Raw genomic sequence first — 18148 nt, forward strand, 5'->3', positions numbered from 1 at the left:
AAAATACAATTGATTTTTCTATCTTGTGGCCTTGGCTAATTCATTGACGAGTTCTAGCTTTTTCTGATGAGTCCATGGCATTTTCTACATAGGCATTCATGTTGTCTGGGAATAGTTTTATTTCTTCCTGTCCAATCTATATGTCTTTTATTTCTTTTTCCAGCTAACAACTAGACACTTCAAGCCTCCCCATCACCACCTACTTCCAGACCATCCCAAAATCTGTATGAAAGAGTATAATTTGAGTCCTGCCAGAACACATTACTGTTGTTGGTCCTTTTTGCCCTCTTCCAAATCTTGCCTCACCTTTTCGGCTTGCTTTACTTCTCAAGTTAGTGGAATTCTATCTAGGTGCGCTGTCTTTATAGACAAAATTCCTTTCTATGCTCTTTAGGTAAAATAGTTTAAGTAAAATAGCTGGACATGGAGCCTGCCGTGGGGCTTGAAATCACCACCCTGACATTGAAACCTGAGCCAAGACCAAATCTGGGCCACCCAGGAACCCCCAGGCAGAATAATTTGAGTTATTCATCTTTGTTGTGTTTCAGTAATGGATCAAGTTCAACCTAGTTTTAGTAATGCCTATGAATTATCATTTTTCTGTGTTAAATTTTTGTTCATCAGAAAAGATGATTATTATTGAAATTTAGGAGAAATCACCTAAAATGTTCATCTTGAAACCACCTTGTCAAATCTCTTGCCTTTTTTGCTCACAAATTCAATCACAGCTCCTATATCCTACCACTCTTATTTCCTGGGTTGTTCTTCTGAAACCTGTAGAATTACTCTAACTCAGGAACAGAGAATGCAGAGCATGGGCCCTAAAGTCAGACTCTAGATTCAACTCTCCACTGATGACCTTGGGCAAGTTTCCTCCACACATAGAAGTATATAGCTCAATGAATTTTGAAAGTGAACACATCATGTAGCCAACATCCATGTCAGAAAGTTGAACATTACCATTGCCTCAGATCTTGTATTAGAAACTTAAGTTTGTAGGTGACTTTTTTTACGACAAAACATATACTATGTTAAAAATCCTTTTTTTTTTTTTTTATGATTTTATTGATTTATTCATGAGAGAGAGAGAGAGAGAGAGAGGCAGAGACACAGGCAGAGGGAGAAGCAGGCTCCATGCAGGGAGCCTGACGTGGGACTCAATCCCTGGTCTCCAGGATCAGGCCCTGGGTTGAAGGCGGCACTAAATTGCTGAGCCACCCGGGATGCCCCTATGTTAAAAATCCTATAATAAATCCCAGAAAATATAAAAAAGTGATTCTCAAACTGTTACCTGATGAATGCATAGCCTCTGTATTTTTATGCCTACCCTAAACCTGCCCTACTAAAAGACAACAGAGACTAGAAGTATGAGATAGGAATAAAGAACAGGGATACATTAGAGTTAAAAAATGAAAAACGATTCCATCATAAGACGATTATTTTATCAGGGTGTTGCAGGAATTTTAGTTCAGAATATGGTGGATATAGAGAACAGGAGATGATGAATCCTAGAGAGTAGATTCAGCCTAGGAATGATCAAAGGCAGTATCCCTATTGACAAGGACAGTGTATAGTGCATGACACAAGAGGGTGAAATTATAGACTCTGGTAATATTTTCTTCTATTCTGGGAGGATGAATTCTTGAAGACAGTTTCAGGGGTGGTAGAGGATCTTTCTTCTCCAATATTTCTTGTCTCTATAGTACCTTCCATCTCAACACTCTTTCACAGATTTGAATATTTCAGGACACTCCTAATGAAAATCCTTCTTGTTACTGACATTCAGAAGATACTCCTCAGCAAAAAAAAAAAAAGGGAGGTGGTGGTGGGGGGCACATACCTGTTCTTTGACCTCAATGTTATGTTCCCCTTCCAGAATAAGGGTGACAGCTTGCATAATTTGCTTTCCATGAGTACTCATTATTTTATCTATATGCTGCAAAAACAATGGGAAATCCACAATTATCTGGGGAACAGAGAAAAAGACCATAGAAAGGAACAAAAAGCTTCTAAAAGTTAAATAACTGCTTGAAAGAGAACATCATAGCATATAGAAGTAGATGCCACAGAATAGCGTTTATTATAGCAGAAAACTGCATTTTGCCTTCTATGTGTATGGGTGTATACGTGTGTGTGTATGTGTATGTATATTATACATATATGTTAAGAAGGACATAGACTTGACCTGATTAAGAATACAGTCACTGGGGATCCTCAAGCCCAAAGACATTAAAGAAAAAGGAACTTTAAAAATGGATGGGGAAAGGGAAGAAGCCAAAGACATGGAAAATATGGCACAGATTTACTAATACCCTGGGGCACAAATGTACAAAGAAGGCTCAGAAAACAAGTGAGGCACAAAGGGACTATCCATGTTTCTTCATCTACCTGAAGGCCACTGACACTGTTGCTTAGGGAACAACAAGAGGGACCCCAGAAAAAGGCTCAGTCCCTCCTGCTTTGACATATATCCACACTGCCATCTTCAGAGGTCAACCCAGTAAATGTTGGCAGGGTGGGAACTGGTCTATGGAGTAACACTGAGAAGCATTCTTTAAAGGAAAAGAAGCAGAGACCCCAGGGGTAAGTAACTGAGGCAGACAAGAAAACCCATTCTGGCCAGCAAACTAAGTAAAAATAAAGTAACAAATCAAGGGAAGCTTATATTCAGCATGGAGTAAGGAGAGGGAGACAGAATAAGCAGTGTGGGAGTGGAGGGTCAGGTAGCTATATGGTGAAGTTCACTTATGGTAGTGACAGGTCTAGATATCGACTTCTCACTTCTCTGGGAAGGGGCAACATTTGAATCACACTTCTTGGCAGATGTTGATGGGAGAAGTGAGGGAAGGCAAAGTTTTATATTGCATATGCAGGGGCAGCTAATGTGGAAACCTGGATGATTGTACTTACAGGCCGAGTAGAGAGGAGATTTCTAAGAAGTCCCAATGTCTTCATCAGCACATTCAAATCTGAATCTGATAATAACCGGAATAGCTGTTCAGTACTCAAGCTTCGTAAAATATCTGCTTTTATTTTTTGTTCAGCTTGAAATGCCATATTCTGAAAGGATTAAAGAAGCTTCAAAAATCATGTTTAATTTTCTTTATTAAATATTTTAATAGTAACTCTGAGAATTTTCAAAGTACAAACAGAAGCTGCAAATAATCTTTAAATTTAAGTCACATTATTTTTCTGATGTCTGTTAATTACCTATAATTCTGTCTGTGAAGAGAAAGATAACTATCATTCCTATATATACTCCTGTATAAGGAATATGACCACTTTTTGACATGGTATTTGAGAATCTTAAGATTTGACAAAAAATTAGAAAATATACAACTCAATTCTTTAAAAAAAATATTCAATTTATTTAAACTGAAAACAAAAACAAAACCCAAAGCCCAAACAATAAAACGGTTCACCCATTTCTCCCACCCGCCCATCTCCTGCTTCTTCTGGCAACCACTGATCTGCTATCTATATCTATGAGCTTGGTTACTTTTCTTTTTCTTTTTTTTTTTATTGAAGATTTTATTTATTTATTCATAGAGACACACACACACACAGAGAGAGAGAGAGAGAGAGAGAGGCAGAGACACAGGCAGAGGGAGAAGCAGGCTTCATGCAGAGAGCCCGACGTGGGACTCGATCCTGGGACTCCAGGATCACGCCCTGGGCTGCAGGCAGCGCTAAACCGCTGCACCACCGGGACTGCCCAGCTTGGTTACTTTTCATAAATGTTTCTGGTTATCAGGTTACCTCCCTGCACCCTTTTTTTTTTTTTGAAAGTAGGCTCTACACCCAGCATAGAACCCAATGTGAGGCTTGCACTCACAACCCTGAGATCAAGACTTCGAGCTGAGAGAGAGAGCAGATGCTTAACCCACTAAGCCACCCAAGCACCCCTTCTTCTGTGTATTTTAATAACAAAGTTATTACTAATAACTATACTGTGCCACCCATTTTGAGAATGACTAAAAATACTCCCTTATGGGTGAAAATAAGTAGTGGGTTTTGTCAACTTTACTGGCACCAAAACACCTACTATACTAGGTGTTGCTATGGCAAGTTTATATACAGGAAGCTCTCCAAAGGGGTAGGAAGTATATCTAAGCTACTAGCAACTTCAGATGGCTGGTATCTATTTTGCTCCTTTTTCTCCTTTCTAGATACATTATAGATTACCCCAGTTTAATCTAAAACCCCAGCTTAATCTAATAATAACACATCTGAAGAAAAGAAAAACATGGCAAATTCCAAATAAGTCATAAACCAACTTTTGATACAAAAATCTCTTGTAAACTAGAAATTTATCAATATTGCCTTACAAGAACTTTTTTTTTTTTTTTTTTTTAAGATCTTATTTATTTATTTGAGAGGGAGAGCATCTCAAGCGGATTCCTCATTGAACGCGGAGCCTTGAGGTGGGGCTTGATCTCACAACCCTGAGATCATGACCTAAGCCAAATCAAGAGCTGGACGCTTAAAAGATGGGTCACCCAGGTGCCCTCAGGCTTATTTTTAATTTAGGAGCTAAAACATGCAAAAGATCAAGTTACCTAATGATGTGAGGCAGTTTGGCAGAGAGAAAAAGAGCACTGGGCTGGTGTCAAGAGATCTAAACCACAAATGATGCCAGGATTTTACACTTGGTGGACAGAGAAGAAAGCAGCTGGTTATATAGTGACTGATGAGAATAAAATAGTCAATATGGGTTTGAGGATAATAAATTCAATTTTTAATAATAAAATTGTACATGTCAGGGAGGCTTCAAATGAAGTCTCATAGGCCATTTAAGTGATAGACCTGGGGAACAGGGGACAATTATGTGTGGGTATGTATATTTCTCAAAGTAACTTCTATTAAGGGGAGCTGAAACCATGTGAGTAGATGAAGTCCCTGAAACTGAAGTGTAAAGGGAATTGGAAACTGGGAACTGAAACTGGGTTTCCTGAGAAGGAGGTTGCAAAGGGGGTTAGGTAGAAAGTAAGGTTAAAAAAAAAAAAAAAAAAAAAAAAAAGTCCTGGGAAGACCTTCAAGAAAGAGAAGTACTAAAAGCTGATTCAAAGTTTAGGAGAAAGATAACAAACTACTGGATTCAGTGCTTTCTTAGAAGAAGAGTATTTCTATCCCAAACTTTGTGTGAAAAGACAGCAGATACACACAGAACAGAGAAAAGAATATATGTTTAAAACAGGTTCAGAACCCATTGTCACCACTCATTAGGTGTGACACCTTGGATGATTCATTTACCCTCCAAGACCCAGGTTCCTAATTGTGAGGTGGATATAAACCAATATAACTTAAAATAAGAATTAGTGATAACCAGAGATAAAAACATTGCTCAGTGTCTTGTACACAGTAATTAAATTATAACTACTATAATTATATTTGAAGAAATCCATGTAAATTTTAATTTCAATATATTTTAATAAATCTTAAGTTATGTAGTTTTGACTTCATAGTTACATCATTTTTTAATTTAGATTATAAATTATTTACTTGAAATTATCAAGAAGTTATTAAGCAATTATGCATCAATTCTGTTGCCTTGGGCAAGTTATTTAATCACTCTGTGCTCAGTATACTCATCTGTAAAATATGAATACCCCCCCTAGCTTATTTCAGAATTATAAAGAGCACAGGAGACATGAAAAGGCTCTGTCAAGCAAGTAGTTCTAGGCAGGTTATCAATATATTCATGATGAGGAAAAAGTATTTTTTCCAAATTAGATGTCCAACTTTAATATCTGTCCGCTTTTCCTAATAATAAACAGGAGAACTGTGGCTGTGCAACTTGATTATATTCAAATCCAGAAGCTGAATACTAAGTCTTCAAGGTCTGAGATCATTAGAAAACTGGGCCAAAATAGAAAGATTTTTCAAAAAGCAAATTTCAGACATTTCAAATAACACATTCTTTAGTTTTACCTTTGAGAACACCTCCATTCTCTTTACAAATGACCATATATAAAAGAGTGAAACATACCATTAACGCCCAAATTCCATTTACTCGCAAAGCGGGATTTTCACTTTGGGTTAATCCACAAAGTAGTTCTACAGCTCCAGACTCTAAAATTGGCTGTGATTGGAAAGGAAAAAAAAGCACAGTTTTAAAGTCAGGTTTGTGACTAATGTGCATATATCCTGACAATCTATTATTTCCTTCCTACTTTTACCCAACTCCAACTAACTTTCACAAAGCAGTGAGTGAGGCAGACACAAAAACTACTATGAGAAGGGCAAGAACAATTAGTCTCTCACAAATTCAAAAACCAAAATAGTTCCAGTCATTTCTCTTTTCTTTGTAGCTCTGAAAGACTCAGGAGCTGTCCTAATCTCTGCACATGCCCTTATGATTAAAGTATCTAATTCCACACTCTCATTCTCACCTTTGAGACATTCACTCCCTGGGTAGTGCACGTGTGTATTCCATGTGTTTTCTTTATAAGCTGGGACTATGACAACATGGTTGGTTTACATGGAACTTACATTAACCAAACTAGCTTCTTTCCAAATTGTCAATGTTATTCCAAACATGCTGCAGAACACATCTTTTAAAACTACTTTCAGGACTACCTATCATATAAGCAAAACAGTTGTATACTTTAAGAGTCACATCACACGCTACACCTAAAATAGCATGCGTTAGATGCATGCTAGATGAGTAGATGAACAGTGGTTAGCCTGACCACTCACTTTATTTATGATCCTTGGCTGAAAACAGACTTTGATAATTTCTAAAAAATCCACACCTTTGAGGACTGATCTACTGTCACCAATGAGTGCTTAAAAGATCTCCTTTCAAGTGGATTCTACAATTGTCTTAAGCAATTCAGATTTATATAGGAAGAAAAAGGACAGTGACTTTCAAGATGACACTCTGAAGAAAGATACACGTTCCTCTATGTGTACAAATTGGTTTTATTTCTTTTTAAAAATTTTTTTAGTAAGTTGACACACAAGGTTACATTATTTTCAGATGTACGATATGATTTCATAAGTTTACACATTACGTTATGCTTACCAGAAGTATAGTATCATATCACCATACAATGCTATTACAATCCCTGCTATTCCCAAGACTTACTCATTCTATAACTGGAAGTCTGTATTGCCTTCTTCCTTTTTGTCTGTTTCACCCACCTCCCTATCTCCTGTTTTTTTTTTTTTTTAATTTGCATTTATTTTTTAAAAAAGATTTTATTTATCTATTTACACAGAGAGAGAGAGAGCATATGTGTGAAAGCACACAAGAAGGGGGAACTACAGAGTGAGAGGGAGAAGCAGGCTCTCCACTGAGCAGGGAACCTGATGCAGTCTTGATCTCAGGACCCTGGGATCATGACCTGAGCTGAAGGCAGAAGCTTAACCGACTGAGGCAGTCAGGAGCCCTGTTTGTTTTTTGTTTTGAAGTTAAGTCCAAACTTACGAAGTAGCAAGAATAATATAAGGTACTTCTACATATTCTCCTAGATTCAACAATTTTAAACATTTTTGCCATATTTGCTTTATCATTATCTCTCTCCTTCTGTATGCCCATATCCACATTATTCATCTTTTTCTGAATCATTTAAAAGTAGAGCATATACATCATGTCCCTTTACCCTTCATACTTCAGACTTCAATGTATTTCCTAAGAACAAGGACATTCTCTTAGAATCACAGAACAGTTACCAACTTCAGAAAGGTTAACATTAAAACAATACTTTTAGGGGATCCGCGGGTGGCTCAGCAGTTTGGTGCCTGCCTTTCGCCTGGGGTGTGATCCTTGAGTCCTGGGATCTAGTCCCACATCAGGCTCCCTGTGTTTCTGCTTCTCCCTCTCTCCCTGTCTCTCTTGAGTAAATAAAATCTTTAAAAAACAAAACAAAAAACCCCAATACTTTTATCATATCTATAGCACATATGCCAGTTTTGTCAACTGGCCTAATAAATGTTTTTATAGCATTTCTTTCCATTCCAGTTCAGGATCCAATTTATTTTCAATATAAAAAAAAATCAATCGGGGATCCCTGGGTGGCTCAGCAGTTTGGCCCAGGGCGCGATCCTGGAGTCCCGGGATCGAGTCCCGCGTTGGGCTCCCGGCATGGAGCCTGCTTCTCCCTCTGCCTGTGTCTCTGCCTCTCTCTCTATGTCTATCATAAATAAATAAAAATAAATCTTTAAAAAAAAATCAATCGTATTAATGATCCTATGCCTTAGCTCATTTACCTTACTTCTAACCAGACTCTATCTATGTATGCTAAAGGTAGATCTGAGGCAACATAAGAGCTGTTCAGGATGATTGTATTGTACTAACTGCAACCAGATCATCATCATGCCAAGACTCCCACCATAAAAGCAGAGGAAAACAGATAAAAGCAGAGGAAAACAGAGGAAACTCTGGCATCCTGTTTAACTTTTTCTTCCTTCAGAGTAACTACCAGTCTCTCTCCTTTTGTTCCAGGATTTCTGCTTATTGAGTAACTATCTCTGAACCTCCACCTTGTTACTAAATGCTAGTTAGAAGTCTATAGGTGGGGGATCCCTGGGTGGCGCAGCGGTTTGGCGCCTGCCTTTGGCCCAGGGCGCGATCCTGGAGGCCCGGGATCGAATCCCACGTCAGGCTCCCGGTGCATGGAGCCTGCTTCTCCCTCTGCCTGCGTCTCTGCCTCTCTCTCTCTCTCTCTGTGTGACTATCATAAATAAATTAAAAAAAAAAAAAGAAAAAAAGAAGTCTATAGGTGTTACAATGCTGGAAGGAAATTTACCAAAAATGGAACTACTAAATAAAGGATAGTGTCTAAACCTCAGCTCAGAATTGGGCAGACCAGAGATATTTTAACATGATGAAACTAACTCTATAAGATTTTATTTAAGCTTTATTAAAGCTTATTGTAGTTTTCCCTAGTATAAAAACAATACATGTTCAAATAATTTATAAAATGTATAAAAGGGAAAAAGTATTCCCATATGCAATCCCTCCCCAAACAACTACCATTAACATTAAACATTAAAAAGATTTTCCTGGGGTGCCTGGGTGGCTCAGTCAGTTAAGCATTCGACTCTCAATTTCACCTCAGGTCATGATCTCGGGGTTGTTAAGACTGAGCCCCATGTTGGTGTCTGCGATCAGCATGGAGCTTACTTAAAATTCTCAATCTCTCTCTCTCTCTCTCTCTTTCAAAAAAAGTAAAACAATTATTTTCCAATGCCAGCATTAGCCCTCAAATGATTTACGATTCTGGTTTACAAAATTGAGCCTTAATTTATTCTTTAGTATATATAGTTTAAAAATAGTCTATTACTTTTGTAATTACATTTGTAGTTGCAGGCAGTTTAGATGACCTATAAGCTACTGTACCTTCCAAATAAGCTGCACATGCCAGGCAGAAAAGGGAGACTAAGAAATTAAACTGCATTTTAAAATGATCTTATTTACACATATGTCCCCAATTTATAAGTAGGTTTTTTAAAAAAGATTCATTCATTCATTCATTCATTCATTCATTCATTCATTAAGAGAATGAACAGGGGCAGGAGGTGAAGGAGAATCTCAAGCAGACCCCTGATAAGTGTGGAGCCCGACACCAGGCTGGATTCCATGACGAGGCTGGATCATGACATGAGCTGAAATCAAGAGTCAGACACTTAACTGACTGAGCCATTGAGGTGTTCCCAGTAGTTTTTAAACCTCAATCCTGAAATTTCAAAGTCAACTACTGTACAAATTATTTAACTAAGCTCTAGGTAGACTGAGCAAAGTCTAGGAAGAGAAAATCAATACGAACCTCTTTGCTTGGAGAAAATTCAAGAAGAAGGTTACATAGCATGGAAGATGCTACTACTAGGATTTCATCTGGTGCATTTTGTAAAACCTACGGAATTTAAAAAAGGGATGCTATTAATGGTTTGGAACAAGGGAGGTGAGATCATGAGAACAAATGAGAACCAAAAACAATTTATCTTTCACCTTGACTTTTCATATTGATTAGGTTAGGAAAGATCCATTTGATACTGTGTCAAACTTTACCTGGTGCTCTAATTATGACTAAGGCCCTCACACCTATCTTGCTGGAGAAGCTCCAGCCCCACTGCCAGGATGGGAAGTGCTGCACAGAAAGAGATAAACACATAAGTCAGGGAGGGGGCGCACTATATGAAAAGTGTGAACATCATGGGACTGCTTTGGAACGAGTTAGTTCAATTTACTCCATTGTATCACCCCATTTCTGAAACCACAAAATTGCCCCAGAGCCTGAAATGTTCTGATGTGTTTGTCTCTAGAAGGATTTTTTTTGTTTTTTTTTACCAAAAACATGGATGAATCAAGCTACTACACAGGTAGGGCAACGTGGGGACTGGTTTTCAAGACTGGAATCATAGCCCTGGTTCCAAACCCCCTTCTCTCCACTTATTAGATATGGAACTTGACCTATTTCTTAACCTCTCTGAGTCTTTGAATTGAGAAAAACAATACTTCCTTGATAGGCCTTTTTAAGATTAAATGTGATATGGTCAATGTTAAGGGAAGCAACACAAAATGGGAGTAAAGAACACAGGCTGCCTGAATGCAAATTTCAGCTCAAACACTAAATAAGTATATGAATTCCCTGGCTATAAAACAGGGATGATGGTATTGTTGTGAGAATTAATATATGAAAAGATTTTAGAACAGTAACTGGCACACAGTAATAGCTATACAAGTTTTTAAAAAGCTAATTTATTGTCATAATTGTCGTTATCATCAAGGACATAGTAGGTACATAGCAAACTAATTGCCATGGACTCACGCAACATAGCATAATGACAAATGTTAGTCACCATTAGCTATTATCAGAACCTGGTGTTTCTAGATTCTAAGAGTGAAGACTTGATAAAAACCACCTCGCTTATATGCAATATCCACTTCAACTGAATCCTTTTGCGTTTGGGATCAGATCAGATTGATGATCCCTAAAGGAATCTTAGAAGCTCTTGTTATACAAACTGGAAGTGGATCATCACAAAAACCTTCAGAGTTAAATATATTATTTATAATGCTTTCTTCATCTAAATCAAGTCTGAAATTCCCTAGAATAAGCAAGAATTACAAAATAAAAATAGTTGTCTTAAGATATTGCATTTTAACTCTCCTGTGAACTGTTAGCTAGTTGATGAAGATCAAATCTATATGCTTTGCATCCTGATCTCTGTGTCTGCCACAACTCCCAGTGAGATCAATAATCCTTCCCTTGCCACACCTTTCCTTTACCCCTCAGGTACATACCCTACCCATTTTTTAAAGCCATCCTCATTCCAGAAGCCTCCTTGAAGCCCTTCCAGGCAGAAGTCACTCTATCCTCCTTTGAATATCCACAGTCTTTGTTTGTGACCTCTCCTAGGAGCCTTATTGCTGTCCACTATTCAAGTTCTTTGTGCAGCTATACCAATCTCCTTTTCTAGCAACAAATTTAAGCTTCTTAAAGGACTACTTTATCTATGGTCTAATTTATCCTGGCCCTTATCAACTGAAAGGCTCTGCACAAAAAGGGTGATATCATTAGCAGCAACCTACAGCCTCATCTAAGTTTTGATTCAGATTTATTTGACCCACACCACTTTTTTTTTTTTTTGGCCCTGAAGGAAAGACATAAGACCAAAGAAGTTATTTCGGTGTAAAGACATACGAGATGACACTGTGGTAAAAAAAAAAAAAAAATCTAGGGATTGCCAAAAGGTTAAGAAGAGGTTATACCTCTAAATGACTGATTCTTTTCCTTTTTTATAACTAAAAACTACAAAGACTGTGGATGAAATCTAAAGTTTAATACCAAACACACAGGGAGATCAGATAAGTTAACTCAAGTTTTACTGACTAAAAGAAAACTGGGCAACTGCTTCCCTGTCACACTTGAGATGCTTGACCTTGGAAACACGTTCTGTAGATCTAAAGATGCTTTAGAACGTCAGATCTGAGGAGACAATATTCAAAATCCTTCACACAAAACCCAGCCATACTGCTGGACCTGGGAGTGCTGTTAGCTACCTTGGCTCACTATAAAGGCTTTGTGGGAATTGGTGCTACTTGCTGCTTTTCTTCTTACCTTCATTAAAGGTTTCCACACAGCATGATCCTGGAAACTGGTTCGAAGCTGCTGCACAGATCTAGATAAACTGTGCAAACATCTACAAAGAATAATCAAAATTAGCTTCAAAAGAAGCCAAAACTTTTACTTTTCAAAGACACTGCTTGGCATTTCAATAAATACTAATAAGCACTTCAAGTATATCTATAGACATTGTTAATTCAACTACTTCAGGGCTTCATGGGCTTTTCAGGCTAGCTTCCCTGGTAAGTGATGTAAGAATTCACCTGAGAATACTTTCGAGTAACATTTGGATTCTGCGCTTACTTGCTGAAGGTCCGGAAAGGAAACAGGTTAAACACACGGCAAAGGGTTTTTATTCAGACCATTTAAAGCTCATACCTGACGGCAGCTAACCGCACCTTGACACTAGACTCAGACAAGCCAGTCACAATTCGGTCCATCATATTTTCAGTCTCAATGATCTGGAGAAAAAGGTTAATGCTGCATAAATAACAACACGAAGAGGACAAATTTCACTGCTTGTAAATGCAAGTATGTTAATATCCATTAGAAGTTAATGTTTTTAACAAGAGTTTTTACCTCCGGAACCATCATTTTGTGGTGGGGGCAGGCAGCTCATCAGAAAGGAAGGCCTACCCACTAAGGACCTGCCAGACTGAATGACGGGCATGAAGGGCAGATTATGTTTCTTTATTTTTAAAAATACTTGAAACAACTATATGGCACAAATATTGCAGAGGTATTGCATAAACAGTATTGAGACAAAGCAAAAGATACAATTGAATCATCATTGGCAGGTTCCTGCCAGAGTGAGATTCTAGGAAAATCATAGTCCACACTCAGCTCCTTATGAAATCTGTGGGTTTCTGACAGAGCCACCCTGTGGCTACTTTCTTACTAAGCAAATGGAAACTAAGCTAAATATTTAGAAAAGTAACCCCTGCCATCTTTTTACTGTAACACTAAGTCCTGTTAGATATAATCACTACAATCAAAAAGTTTAATTTAAAAACAAGGTAGCCTACAATTTTCCTTCATTAAGCAATGTACAGATACAAAATAAAAACTGTGTGGAAGAAATTAAACTTAACTTGTGCGGTCCTATGGAAAAACCACATATTAGAAAAAAATACTGATACAATCACAACCAAAATATTAACAAAAACAACTAACATTGGTTAAGTACATCTACGTGCTGGGCATTGTGCTAATAAGCATATTACATTATCTGATTTAACCCTTTTGCAGGTATTATTATTACTCTCATCAGTGAAGGTTCTACATGATACAGAGCTTGCCTGGGATCACAAAGCAGAGAGGAACCCAGGCACAATCTCACTCCAGGGTCCTGATGCTTAGTCATGCCTGTAATATGGCCCTGGTTAGAGAAGTATGCCTGTGTTCACAAGGTAGGTGCCAACATGAGTGACATGTTAATGGGAGTCATTACTCACACCTGGAAAGCACGTGGCTGGGAGAACACATGGGAAGATCACCTGGGGAGCTTAAAAAAAAAAAAAATCTCAGGTCAATTAAATCAGACTGTGGAATGGGGCTCCAGCACCCGTATTTTTTTTTTTTTTTTTAAAGCTCCTCAGGTAGAATCCAGTATGCAATCATGGCTGAGGATCCCTGGACCTAGACTAAAATGACAGGAGTTAGAAGGCTGACTTCAGAACAGAAGAGGGTGGGAAATCTTCAGATGTTCAAGCCAAATGGGAAGAGAAAACACAGTGTTGATGGGGAGAAAAATATCAACTATTAAGAACGTGGAGCCATGCTTTAGCTAAAGGGTAGGAATGGTCATTTTTATTTAGTGATTTGCAGGTTCCAAATTGACATAAGAAAACTTCCATATTGACTCCTCTCCCCAGACCAAACCTAAATCTCACCCTTAACTTTATATTTTTCACCTTGTTTTCATGGTCTTCTAGTTTCTCAGCTCCTGGTTACCTACTCTACCGTATGCTTTTGCGCAGACACTCTACTTAGTAGACAGATTCCCCATTTCACTGTCCTCCCACCACACATCACTGCTTCAGATCTCAAACCACTGATACTACCATGGAAGTCACCAAACTTGGCAGCCTGGTCTCAGCTTATGCTATCCCACTTGGTGGGACCATCACTGCTGCTCCACCAACCCTGCACTCATCCTCAGGAGAGTCCCGTTATCTCCTAGGATGGTTACTTCGTTCTTCAAATTCTTCCCACCTCCTCATGCCTGAAGTCTCTCTGTGCCGCCTCATTTTTGCAGGGGCCTTGCTTTCTTCCTGGGACACAAGTTGTCTCAACTTTCTTCTTCTCCTTACTAATATGTCTCCATATTTCTCTTCTTTACTCCTTGTTGAAGTTTCATACTTCAAGCTCAAAGCCCTTCTGCTTTTATTGAGAAACTATTTTCCGTACCTCTTTCTTGCATCTTTATTCTGCCCAACCCCCTGGGTCCTTCTCTGCCTGCCCCAATGCCCACTTCCACCTCAACTTAAAAGAATGCCCAAATTTAACCTTTTTAAGCTATAGTCCTCTCACCCCTCCCTTCCTTAAATGGATGCATGTCCCAAGGCTCTGCTCATCTCTCACTCTACACAAATGACAATGCTGGGAGTTCAAAATCAGCTTGATACTCCCTAATCTAAAATTCTTTATTCCAAGAATAAAGTGGTGGTGGGGGCGGGGGGTGGGGAATGGAGCTGAGAAATGCTATTAGACTGACTCTGGGTGCTTAAGAAACATGGGCATGGGCAATAATTTAAAGAGGCTTCTGGATAATGTTTACCTGCCACATCCAACCAAAGATGTAAAACTGCCAAGGGATAGGACAAGTGTAGCACTCAGCAGGCATACAGATTTGCTCTATAATCCTGACCAATCACTTGATCTCCCTAGGCTTTCAGTACAATGAGGGGATAAAGCAATGATTATTTTACATCCAGTCATTTGCAATCAGCATGTAAATAAACACGTTAGTTTATCAGGTTGTTCAGAAGTGACATGAGAAGGTAGGGTAGAAGAGACAAGATAGTACAGGTCTAGTTAGACAAGGGGTCAAACCAGGGAGCAGGCAGACGAGTCTAAGGGCAAATAGGGCACAGCTCCTATTTACGTGCCCACATTTACTTAGTCAGCAACTATCTGAGTGCCCACTGAATGCTCAACATGGTTTTAAAACTTGAAGATACAATGGCAAGGGAGAGAAAGCCCTTGTTCCTACCAAACTTACAATGAAGGATTGGCAAGTGCAACGAACTACTGAATGAGTGCTATGGCACTTGAATCTACATCAGCAAAAGTACTTTAGGAATGACAAGGGCTACAGGGCTTCAGGTAGACAGAGTGAATTAAGTGTCTACAAAAGGTAAGTGGGAAAAACCTCCAATCTCAGAATGGCTGGGAAATGGTCATTAATGACCATACCAGAGAATACTGAGGCTTAGGCCAACAGACAAGGGGGAACTATGTTAGCAGCTAATCATCATAACATCAGAGCAGAGCTTCATGCTTTAAGTTTCCTAGGGTGTGGAGGCTGGTATTTTGGAGCTGGAGAATAGCTATAAAATGACTGGTAAGCCTTTCCCCTGAGTTAGGATATAAAACAGGAGGACTATTTGGAGGTATTTTCTCTTTCAGGCACAAGGTGATCTTCTTAGGTTACAGTCTATCAAAATGTCTGCAAGTAGGAAGCCTGATTTGTAACCAAACTTGTTGTGGAGGGACATTAGTAACTCTGCTAGGGTTCTGGTAGGCCCACTACTTGAATGCCTGGCCCACCTTCTCCAAGATACCAGTCTGGGAGCAAGAGGGTGAAAATAATGCAAAAATCAGAATGAGAACCTAGGATTCCAATCCAAAAAGGTATCACGAGAGGCTATGTGAATGAGCAACACGATCTAACTGTGGCTTTATAATCTTGAGGGTATTCACACCATCGGTGCAGGGATAAAAGCGGTATAGTGAATATACTGACAAAATAAAGATAAAAATGTGATTACAAGGCAGAGAAAGGTTTGTGATCACATTCAGAGAAAAACTGTTCAGGTCAGCTGGGAAGGAGTTGGCGGTGGCTGCTGCCATAAGGTCTAACAGAAACTTTTCAGACCTGGGTTGGAAGGCCAAGCACAGTAACACACGTTCTTCATAGTGCCTTTCAACAACCCCAGTACTGTGCTACAAAGCCTTGATAATGATAGAGAGCCAAGTCCAAGATCCTGCAAAGGATCTTAGGTCTTTCTAGAATATAAGAGCAATGCCAAGTGAAGCTTGAGGTTGTTCTGCCTAATGGTTCTAGTTGTAGATTCCTCAGCCACAGTTCAGCAAATATGCCCTGTAGCATAGCTTGTTGAATTTGCTTTAAAGGAGGAGGGAAGGAGAGAAGGAGGGAGGAAGGGCCCTCTGTTACATAGACACTGCCTGGCCAGGAATGTAAGTGGTAGACTGAATCTTCAGAGTGTAGGTGCCATTTCTTTTTCTCTGCTCTTCTAGGGGGCCTAGGCTGTAAATTTACTACAGAATTAAATCACATAAAAATGCTACATCATAAACTGACCAAGTTTTAGGTCAATGGACCAGATTCCATGCTACCTCTCTGCTGGTGTTTTAGTCCTCATGACTACTAAGCTTTTTTCTCTGGTATTATAGTTCCTACAGGGGTAGATAAGGATCTGAAGCCCCTGCAATTCAGATGAACTCTATAGCCTGTGAGAGAAAAGGGCAATCAGCCTAGAGGGTCATGGGGGAAAATGCAGAACCCAGATAATCCTAAAGTTCATGGCACAAATGGGAATGTTAATAAGATGAAAATGGCCTTGGCTTACAAGGGAATTCCCTAGCCCTCCATGAGTTCTAGTGGACTCATACTTTAGTTGTGGCCAAGTCATATACCATCTGTTCCTCAGAGAATATGAAGAACTGGAAGAGTCAGAGTTAAAAACAAAACCCAACTACTCCTTCCAGCATGACCCAGGATGAAGCATTTTCCAGGTACTAGCAACTTTAGATTGGACCTTGAACTGTGATCAAAACAGGTCAAGCAGAGGATGTAAAAACCAGGCAGATTCTTAGCGGTGTCAAGAAACTTCTCAGATGATTCAAAGTGAGTGGGCTTGGAGTCAAGGGAGTTGGAGGGTAAAGTGGGCATTTTCTTAACATCCACGATTTATACTAATGTGCACAATGGCCAAGCAAATATAATTTAATTCCAGGTAGGTTTTGTGAAAAGTTCCCAGAAAGTCTTAACAAGAGAGAACTGGCTAGAAAGAGTGAAAACTTGGAATCGAACTTCGTAAGTCAGAAGAGGCAGATTTAAGATCTAAGTGGATAAGGCAGCAAATCCAGAAAGTCTAGTTAATATAGCAGGGGCTAAGCAGCCAAGCAGGATGCAGAACAAGGAGGTCAGGAACAAAGAATAGGTCTGGCAAGGAAAAAGATCTATAATGGACATTGAACCTGTTGGTATGGATGGCGACCCTTTCGACTCATAAGTGTCAATGCAGACAAGTCCCACGATACACACGAGACTTTCTGACCAGGGGCCACCTATTTAAGGTCCAGCCCCTCATACAACTTATCTTTTTTTTTTTTTTTTTTTTTCTAAGCAGATGAGCCCTATGAACACAAGGTCTGATGTCAGTAGAGTGGAGAGACTGGTTTTAGAAACAGGGTAGAGGCTGGGGAGGAAGGAAAGGGGTTATGAGGTAACAAGGTAGATACCAGAGTAAGATAAGCATGCACAACCAGCTTATTTGGTAGCCTGAGTAGAATCATTAGGGGTGTGGGGAGGGATCCACTCCTAAAAATGGAAAACCAAACTTTCCTTAGGTTTTAGGAAGTGACCATTCTGATTTTGCCACAAAATACTTAACTGAAAGACATGATGCCATGCATATCATGGAAACGCACTTAGTATTTATAATTCCTAAGTACATCCTTATACCAATCTTTTACTAAAATAGAAAAGCAGAACACACACACCCCAATAGCACATGGCCTTCCACGAATCAAGCAAGGGGCAGCTGCAATGCTTGCTCCTATTCATTTGGGAACCCGATTCTCCTACTGCATTCTTCTCAGTGCCA

At 39.2% G+C, this 18148-nt stretch overlaps 1 protein-coding gene across 3 annotated transcripts in view; it reads right to left on the minus strand.

Annotated features, from left to right (window-relative positions):
• The window catches only part of ARMC8 (armadillo repeat containing 8), a 112071-nt gene that overhangs the window by 15524 nt on the left and 78399 nt on the right, over positions 1-18148 (minus strand). For all 3 annotated transcript variants that reach the window (XM_077864995.1, XM_077864994.1, XM_077864993.1), the window contains 6 exons: positions 12453-12535; positions 12069-12150; positions 9774-9860; positions 5990-6082; positions 2911-3060; positions 1841-1936 (listed from right to left, as the gene is read on the minus strand). In XM_077864995.1, the coding sequence (XP_077721121.1) occupies positions 1841-1936; positions 2911-3060; positions 5990-6082; positions 9774-9860; positions 12069-12150; positions 12453-12535 (591 nt within the window). The remainder of the gene's footprint in view (positions 1-1840; positions 1937-2910; positions 3061-5989; positions 6083-9773; positions 9861-12068; positions 12151-12452; positions 12536-18148) is intronic.

This window comes from Canis aureus, chromosome 22, assembly GCF_053574225.1.
Source record: "Canis aureus isolate CA01 chromosome 22, VMU_Caureus_v.1.0, whole genome shotgun sequence".
Taxonomy (NCBI): Eukaryota; Metazoa; Chordata; class Mammalia; order Carnivora; family Canidae; genus Canis; species Canis aureus.